Source organism: Seriola aureovittata, chromosome 4, assembly GCF_021018895.1.
Source record: "Seriola aureovittata isolate HTS-2021-v1 ecotype China chromosome 4, ASM2101889v1, whole genome shotgun sequence".
NCBI lineage: Eukaryota > Metazoa > Chordata > Actinopteri > Carangiformes > Carangidae > Seriola > Seriola aureovittata.
The window spans coordinates 29172626-29183920 of NC_079367.1; the positions used below are offsets into that span (position 1 = coordinate 29172626).

An 11295-nucleotide genomic window follows, 5' to 3' on the forward strand; every position below is an offset into this window, starting at 1 on the left:
GAGCCGTCTTCCAAGATGGAGAAATAACATTGGTCTGTATGTGCAGCTGGTTGTGAGATGAGTGACACAAAGCCTGTCTTCAGCCTTACAAAGAGTGAGGCAGAAGACAAGCAACAGAGGATGTCATTGCAGAGAGGAGCCCAAGCAGAACATGGAAAGACATGGAACAAAAGAACAATGGAGAAAGTTGCCAGTGGTATCACAGACAGCCGCAGTGAATAGAAATAAAATGGCAAACAATTGTTCCACTAATGTAACCATGGACCAATGTTGCTGTTGAACTGTTGCGAATTTCTCACAGCTTGAAAATTAAAAATCCATATTTCAACATCAGTGCAGTTTATACACTCCCTTCCTGCAGAGTAAAAATACTTCTTTTAAAGGAAGTGGGAGCCACTCACGTCAATGTGATATTTCAGTTTTTCCTTTTTGATAAACTTGTAAACAAGTATAACAACATAAGAAAATGTGAAACAAGTTGTTAATATATTTCCTTCTTTGGAGCAAATGAAGAGCTTAAGCCACAAGAAGTGATACAACTGATACAAGCAACACGCTGAGGACTTGAGATGCGACATTATCAGCTCTGCTTTTCTGGTCAGATGACCTGTTTCCTCTCCATCGTTTAATCGTCTCATCAGTTGTCCAGTTCATTTCAAGCATTGCACCACCGGTACGTTTTTGGAAGCTGGCCATCTGGACTGGAGAGTAAAGCTCATCTGACCGGTGGGGAGGAAAGTCAAATCAAAACATACAGGAAGATGCTACTTCCATATTGTTGTTTTTGCTTGTTTGTTGTTGTTTTTTTTTACACAAGAATACTGAGCGATTTTTATCTTTGTGTATTTGCTGAGCCACATTATCAGTGGTTACTAAAAGTGTAAATCTGCCAGTGATGCTGCTGATGAGGATGATGATTTCCTGAGTTTGGCAGCATTAGTGACAAACACAGATGTTTGATGAAGATGTTGGTAATACTGAACTGGTCATTGGCTATGACTGGAAAGCAGATGACAGGATGATGATATGATAAACCCCCCCCACGTCACCCACACAAGAAAATCTTGTCATGTGCTGACTTATTTGAGGTGTTGTGCTTTCACAATAAGACTAAAAAGGCCCCACACCTCTCTGTGCCTTACACACAGATGATATGAGTTTGTGTCATATGCAGAAATATGAGTCATCAGAATGAGGCTGCCTGTGAACTCAGGTATTTGATATTTCCTAATTGTTATCAAATCCCATGAAAAGACCAGAAACAAGTGTTAATCCATCCCTCAATACGTCCTGACTTCCCTACTCTGTCCGCAGCTCTCAGCTGCAAGACCATTGGTTCCAACTGAGGTTATAAATCTTGTTTAAAAACAGTTCATAAACAAATAGTTCTATTTAAAACCGTAAAGTAATTTCCTAAAACAGATGGACATTGTAGTTTTTAGCTAACAAGTAGGACTGCTCTACATTTGGTTCTCTAGTCTACTGAGTATTTGGGTCAGCAGGCCAGAGTGTGTGTGGCACCGAGTCAAAATAAAGTAAAGGTTGTGTTTTTAACAGTTTTTGGAATCAGTGGAGCTCTATGGCTTCGGGGTATGAGACACATCAGGCTCTGATACATACACAGTCCCCGTTAGTGTTGTTGCTCTCGTGATTTGTTAACAATAAGAAAAATAAAACATATAAGCAGACCTCACCACATACTGTGCTATAAAAAAAACAAAAAGAAAACACTCTCCCAACAGATTTTTCTATTTTTTTTTAATTAAAAAAATCTTTATCCTCAGGATTTGGTTGTAAGAAACATCACAGAGCCTGGTTACAGTCGATTGGTCAGAGAGCCAGCTGCAAGTGATGAAACTGCATCTCCAAGGGTAAGGTCTGCAGATTCAGAAGGAGGAGCAAAGAGCAAGAATTCAAAAGCTCGTCATCTTTATGTGGTATTATGGGCAGCAGTTACATCTTTAATACCAACAAGTACAACTGCTTCTCGGACTGTTGTCTCAGTTTCTACTCAGGGTTACAGTTTTTTTATTGGTCTGTTTGAAACCAGGTGTGTGTACATGACTCTGGTTTACTTTACAAGCTGCTGCTTCAAATTTCAGATCTAGAGATTGAAGCTTTTCTTAGATTTTCTAGAAACGCTCAGAAATTTGATGCTTGCCAGGGTGTCAGGTGGAAGGGAAGGATTATGGGGTGGGACAATTTTCCGCGGGAACTGGCTCAGCTGATTCTACATTAAATCTATGTTACAAAATTCACCAGCCACGTTCACCGTTTGACCACATTCAGAACTTGGTGGGAGCAGTCAGGCCTGCAGCAGGGTTCAACTGACTAACAACAGCAAAAGCATTTAACTGCATTGGGCTGGTAGTGCGGTCCTACCATGAAACTTCCTTTAATAGCTTTTAGTAAGAGTTTTACAAATATTTTTTATCCACTGCACGATAGAACTGCTTTCGTCATATTCATCTTTAATCAGCATGTTTCTGACTGATCTGAGACCGGGGAGAAAGAGACAAACATTTTAAACAAACTCCTGGTTTTTGGGTCTACACATTTAACATTTTAACTCGTTTTAACAGCTTCTCCACTGATTTTGACATCACAATTTTAAAATGACATTTATCCACATCGCTCCTCGAACTGTTTGCCCGGTGCCAGAAAAAGACAGTGTCGGAGGTTTGAAGGAGTCTTTAAACAGTTAGAAACATCACACAGCGCCTGTGACGCAGAGTCGTTGGTGGACTAAAAGAAAACATTACCCTCGGGGGATTTAGCCGAGTCCATCTCTGAGTCGGTACTTTTAAGATTTAAAGAGGAAGACTGTAGTAACGATGGCAAAATCTAAATATTTAGCACCATCAGTGACACTCGTTTCATCATTACTTGTTTGCTTGTTTTTACTTAGCATTGTGGGATAATGTTAACCTGCTCGAATTAACTCCCACAAGACAATCGACTCACAGAATTTTAAACACATCAGTTTTCATTGATCAGCAACAGCAAATTAGATTTCTCCCTCCCTCCCTAATCAAAGACATGTATTTAATAATAATAATAATGATTATGCTGCTTTATTTAATACCCATTCATTGTGATTTTAGCTGCATCAGATGACACTGACCCAGATGTAGCCTTACACTGAGTCCAGAGGCAGGTGTTTGGGATCTGGTATTACATCTGTAACGGGATGATTTCTTGAACTGGATCATGCACAATTGTTTATTCTCTTCTCTCAGTCAATTAAACAGAGTTTCCAATTCATGTTACTGAGGCACTCCCAGACCAAACTGTGGAGGCCTTTTAGAAGCAGGTTATTAGATCGCACAGACAAACCAGCGAGAAGATTTTTTTCCTTAATTTAAAAAGATTAACCCTTTGGAAATGACACAAGAAACTTTTTCACCAGCAGCAGTAAATTCAGCAGCAACCTCAACTAAACAGTTCTTTTCATTTTCATTTTCTTCCTGCTGTGTCTCAGCACCTGCCATGTTGGAAATAACAGTGAGACTGGGGGGCTAGTTTGAGCTGAGCCAGTATAGATTAAGTTTATCAGCATTGAAAGCATTAAAATGGTGACCGTATGGCTCTAAAATCTAAAATGCAAGATTAGTATCTATTTATATTCTTCTGACATGTTACAGTTGCTTTGCTCAATTCCTGTCATTCAGTGAGCCGAATGTTAAATGAAATGCGGGACTCTTGTCTCTGCATCATCTTATCTGCGTTTGTTTCTCCACACATGAGCACAGTCCCATCGCCGCTCACTGCAAGCGGGTGATTTCAGCAGCTCAAAACAACTCACTTTAAACCCACTTTAAACTGCCAATTACAGTGCGGATAACACACGAGCCTGCTACAAACCAACAGCAGATACATAACGAAAAACAAGACTCAAAGCGGCATGTTTTTGTGCCTTTGGGCAAATAATTTGTCCCATTTTCAGGTTGTTAAAGTCAAATATCACCTTCTCTTTTACGATGTTAACTAATAAGACAGAAGTTTAAACCTGAAGCACTCAAAATTCCCCTGCACTTGGCTTGTTCCTTCCCATTTTGTCTCATTTTGTAAAAACCTACTAGTTTGTTCATGTCCACTTTTCAGAAGTGTGAAGGGGGATGATGATGTGTCGGCAAATGTCCACTGTTGGCTTTGTCCCTCAGCATAGTCAGCGCCGTGTTGGAGAAATCCCTCAGGATGTCCACTGTCTCTCTCTGCAGCAGCAGAGACTCCTGCACAAACTCCTGCTGGCTCTCCACCAGCAGCTGGACAGACTGAGCCAGCACCTCCAGAGACTGAGACACCGAGGTCAGGAGCATCCTGCTGGCCCGCTGCTGCTGGAGGCTCTGAGAGGCCATCTGGGCCACGTGGTTCTGGGACCTGCGGGAGGACGCTCCAGCCGGCAGAGGGTCAGATGAGTTTGAGGTTGAGGTTGGGGGTTGATTGGATGGGAGGACTGAGGAGGAGGAGGAGGAGGAGGAGGAGGAAGAGGAGGAGGAGGAGGGAGGTGGTTGCTGAAGGCTCGCTGAAGGGACAGAAGATGAGGGAGCGGTGGTTACAGCAGCACCAGAAGAGGAGGAGGATACAGCAGCAGAGGAAGCAGGAGGAGGAGCAGGAGGTGGTGGGACGGAGGATGAGGATGAAGAGGGCACAGGGTGAGAGGTAGAGTTATTGGCTGCAACAGGCGTAGAGGAGGAGGATGCAGGAGGGGGAGCAGGGATGGAGGAGCCAGTCATTTTGGCATTTGTGGGGGACTGAGACAAAGGAGGTGCAGCGGAGGATGAGGCAGCATCTGAATCAGATACTGGAGGGAGAACGGAGGAGGTGGAGGCCACAGCGGAAGAGGGTCCAGGTGTTGGTCTCGAGTAGTTGTGGTTCTGGATGTGGTTGTGATTCTGGCTGTTGTTTCGGGAGTAAGTGTGGACTGGCTTGATCCTCAGCAAGGCATCATCCGGCAGGGGGTCCAGGGAGGTAGATGAGGGCGGGGGAAGAGAAGAAGGATGGGAGGAGAACAAGGAGTCATCATTTTCTTCAAAGTCCATGTTGTGTTCTGGTAGATGACAGAGAGAAGAGACATCCATTTAGTTGATCTACACACACTTTCTGTTTTAAGAGTTTTTTCACAGCTTTTACAAGAGGCCACACAGATTCATGTTGGGATCCCATTTTACTTTTCAAATACAAAATGTGATGCATAAACTCATGGTACTGATGATGCAGATTATATCGATGCTTTTTTTTCTTTTTCAGTTTAAAAAAACTTTATTCCTCACTGTCTGGATCTGATTTGGTAATTAAGGCCACATTGAGGGAAAAAAAAGAAATCGGAAATTTCAAGAAAAAGTTATGTAAAAGTAATATTATGAGAATAAAATCATAATATTATGAGAAAATTAAAAATGTAAAATTTCAAGTGAAAAAAACATAATTTTTTATGAATATTATATCAACCAATCAAACAGGTGAAAGGACAGTCAGTGCAGCCTGAGCTGCTTCTGGCAGCTGCTGTTTGTCTAACAATAGAATAGACTGTCTTCACAATCTGTGGGTGGGTGGATGGATGGATAGATACTTTATTTATCCCCTAGGGGAAATTCATGTCTCCATTAGCTCATTGTTGATGATAATAATAATAATAATAATAATAATAATAATAATAATAATAATAAAAACAGTAAATAATAAATACACAATAATAATTAGATTAGTCCACTTCCTTTGGCTGAGGTGTTGTATAGCCTGATGGCAGTGGGAACAAAGGATCTCCTGAACCTCTCTGTTCTGCAGCGCAGTGAGATGAGACGTTTGCTGCAGCTGTAGCTGCTTCTCTGTCCTGCCAGAATGTTGTGGAGAGGGTGGTTGGTATGAAAATAGCAGCTGTATAAAACTACACTCTTACCTCCATCATCACCCAGGTCTACGTCAAAGTCAGAGGAGGAATGGAAAGGATCTCCTGCAAGACAATACACAGCAATGACATGACTGAAGGGCTCAGCAGCAGGCAGAAATTTTGCAATGTTAAAATGTCTACGAGTCTCAGTTATTAAGTATTTTAGAGAGGAGGCACAGAGTAGAAAAGAAAGTGATCACGCATTAAAATAAAACCACTGTCGTCGACCAAAGAAAATGTTTATTCTCACTCAGGTCTTCGTGACTCTGCTGTGCACTCTGAGTCAGGTTCAAAAGTCCACAATATTAAAACCCAAGTGCTTCACACTTACAATAGAAATGTAATCCAGATGACTTTCAGTTTATTATCTTTGGTAATTGGTAAAGCTGTGTAACCACGTCATGGGATCTTCAAATTTAAAGAGAAACTGACTGGACGATTTTCATGTTGGTGTGCACCAGTGACTTTCCTGCCATGTTACTGGTGCAGCTTAGTAACCAGTTCTACTTACCACCAAGTTCTTTCTCTGGTGAGGAGAGAGGAGAGAGGTCTAAGCAGGCTCCTCCAGGTAACGAGTGGGAGCTGTCCGTCAGGCTGAGGTAGGAGTAGGGAGCAGGATTCGAGGATAGGCCTTTAGTGTAAAGCTTCGAGAAATCATCATCTTCTCCAATGTCCTGATCACTGTCTCCATCTGAGAACCAACACATGAAAACTAGTTCAATAAAGACAAACAATAACACTTCAAAATAATGGCAATTTAAACACACACAATTGTATGCACAAGAAAACAGGCAGTTTTCTTTAACGATGCTCAAACCATCGAACACCCTGCCAAGAGCTTTAAGAGATGCTCAGTGAACATTTTCAAACTACAGCTGGAAACCTTTTTATTTTACTTGACTTTTAATTAATTCTCTCATATTTTACTGTTCTTACTGGTTTCTGTTTTTATTTGCATTTAGATATTTTATCATGTATTGATGACGTATTGATGTTTTATTATAAAGGACTTTGAGCTACATCTCTTGTATGAAAAGTGCTGTATAAATATCACTATTTATTCAATTACAGGGACTTTTGTTATCCCTCTACTTCCACTCCATTTCCATATGATCTGTTTTCTGTAAGGCCTTTGTGGTTTTAGTTTTTGTTTAAGCAGCAGAGCTGCTTCATCTGGGGATGTGTCGGTACAAACCACAGGATTGATAGAAAAGCCAATCCATGGATATTCTAATTCATTTTATTGGTTCTTAACAACCGGATTAATTTCCAACTGCAGACACATAAAATAATTCAAACTGACTCTCTCTCTGCCATTTGCATGAATTTAAGCATCACTACTTGGATGCACTACACTTCATATATGCTGCTGCCTTTGAATTTTTACATTTTCTTTATGCTCGAGAAAAAATTGTCTAAATATTGTTCAGTCAAATCCACACAGATTTCCTCTCAGCATGGACGTTATAAAAAACACTATTCAGCAGCAAAAGACTAACCACTTAAGGATGTAAAATCTGTCTTCTGGATTAAAGCTCTCAAAACAAAGATTCCACCAGAAATGATTTTTCTACCAGTACGACCAAATTTCAAATCCAATGTCTCGCTCACCTCCTCTGGGACTCATCATTAGTATCCTATGGACCATCCTCTCCACGGGGCCCAGGTTCTTCTTCCTCAGGTTGCTGCCGTTGGGGCCCCTCAGGGCCGCGATGCGTCTCTTTCCATCACATTTGAGGTCAGCCCATTTCTTCATGATCTGACGCACCTGTGAGAAGATACAACCGCCTTTAAGAAGTCTTCTATCATGTTGAAATACCTGCTTCCTCAAGTAGCAGCCTGATGCTGCTGTAGCCTCTACAGATGCTTCAAACTAGCCAAGAAAAAATTAGTGGATTAGTCATTGAACAGAAAATTAAGTGCCAGCAATTTTGATTATCGGTATTTATCATCTGAACTGAAGTGGGTCGAGGTGGACAAAGCAAATATTCAGCTGCAGGTCAAACGTTTGGGAACCACTGGTGTGATCTATACAAAAGGCTGATATTGAGATGAACACTTGCTTGAGAAATGTATTAAATGCAGATTTCACATCTATAACTAAAACAAAATTATGTCTGACAGTATACCTGAATATTACACCTGGAAATACACACAACCCTAATAAGATGATGACAATCACAAACCTCTCTGTGATTCTCTCCCAGACCGTTGATCTGATTTGTGATTTCAGCCCAGGTCTGTTTCTTGGTTTCAGCTGACACACCTTGGTTAAACTTCCCTACAGATGGGAGTGAGATAAAATACGATGATGTGAGACTTGGTTTTGCTCATATTTAATATTTCTCAACAGCGTCGGTGTCCTCACTGCACAGAGTTCACCTGGCTCACGTCCAACAATCAGTAAAAAGGAATAACATCTGTGTCAGGAAACATCTGGTTCTCTGATAAAAAGGCGAAGTTCTTCAATGGTGCATTTCAGCAAGAAACATCCAATCACAGCGATCACGTTTCTGTCACCTGTGCCACAAACACATGGTGTGAGCTCGAATCAGTTAACTTTTCATTTGTGATTCAATTTTGTGTAAATTCATGAATTATGGCTTCATGTTTTTGTTACAGCTGCGACAGCAAACCATTTTAATTTTTTACCACTGTCATTCACGCTTATTACTGGCTTCTCCTCCACAGCAACAGCAGCCGAGGTTCATGGATATTATAGTATTCAGAACTATCCACCAAACTGTCCACCAAAAGTTACGATGAAAGAAACTGGTGGTTATGATCATTATTCAGGATGATACTGTGCTTTCATGTTAAGCAACATTGCAGATGTCATTTTAAAAAGAGAACTGAAATAGGAAAAGCAAGAGGAAGAAACACTTCCAGAACCAGGAGCCCACTTTACATCTCTAATATCAGAACCAAATGTCACCAAGCTCCTGGCTGAATCTGATCCTAGGGGCAAGCAAAAACACACTGCCCATAACTATCTCCTCTTTTCTCCAAGATGGATGCAAATAAGCTTAAGCATAACTTCTCAGTACAATTCCGCTGCTTGCTACAAGCTTTGGACAAGGTCCTATCAAACAGAAGGATAATCTTATCAAAACCAACCAAAAACACACACACACACACACACACACACACACACTCCGCCTTACTCACTAAGGATGATGTATCTGTTCCTCTTCACTGCCTCCAGCAGCAGTTTGACCTCCGTAAAGGAGAACCTCGGTTTGGCTCTCAAACCGCCTTTTACTCCTCCCACCCTTAACTCTTCATCGTCATCACGCCAAGTGGTCGACATAGCTACACCTTCACCTCTTCCTCCTCTTGTGATGGCCCACTACGACTCTGGTACAGAGTCCAATTTCTCCGCCCACAAGGATTGTCTGGTGCTGATCCACGTGCCAGTCTGGACTAAAGACACCTGTCTGACTGCACAGGTCCTGCAACAACAAAAAAAAAGAGACGAAGGAGAACGAATGAGACGTAATACAATGCATGACAGACATTCCAGAGCTCTAGTTCTAAAACGCATAGCATACCTAATATTGCATTCTCCCACAAACCATTATTGTTTTACTGTTGTTCTCTTTACTGAGTGACAGCTCTTTAAGAATATGGCATTACATTTATTTATCAGAAAAAGAAAAGTTTGCACCTTCACTTTCAAACAGACATTTTTTTTTAATCAATACATACAATTCAGCATACAATGTATGCTGAATTTGACAAAAGTGAAATCAGTAAATGTAAGTAAAAGGTAGATATGCTAATAGTGATTGAAAAGTCAGCGCCATGATCAGCTCCATCTACGCAAAGGAAATGTAAATATTTATGGCCCCTAGCTCACGAATCTCCATCATTGCCTTCCTTATTCTGTCTCCCTACACTGCCCCCTCCTGGATAGATTTTAAAATAAAAACGCCCTGATGTAGAATTACCCACAATGATGGTAAATGTTTTGTTGTAATGTGATCTGGTGTCTATATTTATCTGATGACCAACGTCTTTGTCATTTATCCACTTTTTTAGGACTATATTCAATAAACATAATTACCCAACAAAAGCCTTTGTGTGTACATATATAATTCTGTACTACATACACTAATATATGTATCTATACACTAACCTAAACCCAATCCTAAACAGATGAATGTTTGACTAATCAAGCATCAAGTTAATGATGCTGTATTTTTCCCCTTCTTTTTTTAAATAATAATAATAATAATAATAAACTTTATTTATATAGCACTTTTCATAACAGATTTATTTAGTGCTGTCCAAACAGAGAAACAAAACAAAGCAATAAAAGACACAGAGAAGAGAGGCAAAGTGTCAAGGCAAATTTAACAAGGAGAATTACAAATGCACGTTAAAGCGATGAAATCAATGAAGCAGACAAAAGAAATTAAGATTAAAGTAAAAACCAACAATCAAAACATTGAAATCAAGAATTAAAAGCTGCTTTAGACAAGTATGTTTTGAGTAGTGTTTTAAACTGAGGCAATGAGTGAGGTGTGTCTCTAGCTACTCTGTTAAAGTCCATTTTTTAAAAAGTATTTCTACATGTAAAGTAAAAATGAATAGGATGTGTATTTGTTAACACATTAATAGTTCAGGACTTCTCAGCATAAAATGATGGAAATTTGCATTGCGTTTGTTCTGACCACGTGACCCGTGGTAGCCAATCACGTGACCCGTGGTAGCCAATCAGCAGCTATCTTTCTTATGCCTTTGTTGAGCTTGTTCCTGCCTCTCCCCCTACTGCTCGTGCCTGACGGGCTCACACAGAGAGTAGCTCGCAGACACCGCCATCTCTGTTAGCTGCGCAGGGTTGAACCGCTGCTATGTTAAAAACGGCATAACCCGACTCACTGTGAATTTCGGTACTCATACGTGGATTAATCGCGGATGTAAAACGACGCGTGCTATACTTGTGCGCCGCTCCGCTGCGCCACTTAGAGCTACGCGACGTATCGGTGGCCGACGGGAGGACGAAACGCCTGCTAGCTTCTGCGTTACACTCTTTTTAGCATTGGGTAGCTATACATGCTTTTCTGCGCGTAGACGACACGCGTGCGGTTTGCTATCGGGAACTAATCGCGATGTGTGGTGTAAAAAAAAAAAAAAAAAAGCTGAATATATAGAAAATAATTACCAGGGAAAATGGCGTTGTTCTCTCCCTCTCTCCCCTCCTTCTGTGGTTCTCCCGAAAGTTCGGAGTGACGAGAACAGCTGAACTGCGCAGGCTCTACAGAGCGAGAGATTTTTTTTTTCCTCCCTTGAACGCGCAACATTTTCATGCTGCTGCTGCGCGCCCCCAGCTGTCCCAGATACAGTGTGCACCAATCACTCCCATTTTCAAGGAAAAAATCAAGCACAACACTCACAAATTC

At 41.0% G+C, this 11295-nt stretch overlaps 1 protein-coding gene across 2 annotated transcripts; it reads right to left on the reverse strand.

Moving 5' to 3' along the window:
- Positions 1–3208: 3208 nt before the first annotated feature.
- On the reverse strand, positions 3209–11294 carry zgc:113149 (uncharacterized protein LOC541363 homolog). 2 transcript variants are annotated; one of them, XM_056374266.1, is made up of 7 exons: positions 11058–11294; positions 9059–9342; positions 8077–8171; positions 7502–7658; positions 6402–6581; positions 5900–5953; positions 3209–5050 (listed from the first exon to the last, which is right to left on the reverse strand). In XM_056374266.1, exons 2-7 carry the CDS (start codon positions 9198–9200, stop codon positions 4101–4103), a joined length of 1578 nt encoding a protein of 525 aa, XP_056230241.1. In that variant the 5' UTR covers positions 9201–9342; positions 11058–11294; the 3' UTR covers positions 3209–4100. The 2 variants fall into 2 exon arrangements, with proteins under 2 accessions (XP_056230241.1, XP_056230242.1); XM_056374267.1 differs by lacking the exon at positions 11058–11294 and having other exon boundaries at positions 9055–9180.
- Between the last annotated feature and the right edge of the window lies 1 nt (position 11295).

What these genes read in the sequence shown, in the direction of transcription:
- zgc:113149 (XM_056374266.1), bottom strand. Translation starts at nt 9,200, where the DNA reads ATGTCGACCACTTGGCGTGATGACGATGAAGAGTTAAGGGTGGGAGGA. An exon ending in GAACAGATACATCATCCTTA is followed by an intron (nt 8,172 to 9,058) that starts GTGAGTAAGGCG and finishes TCCCATCTGTAG; the next exon opens with GGAAGTTTAACCAAGGTGTG. An exon ending in AGACCTGGGTGATGATGGAG is followed by an intron (nt 5,051 to 5,899) that starts GTAAGAGTGTAG and finishes GTCATCTACCAG; the next exon opens with AACACAACATGGACTTTGAA.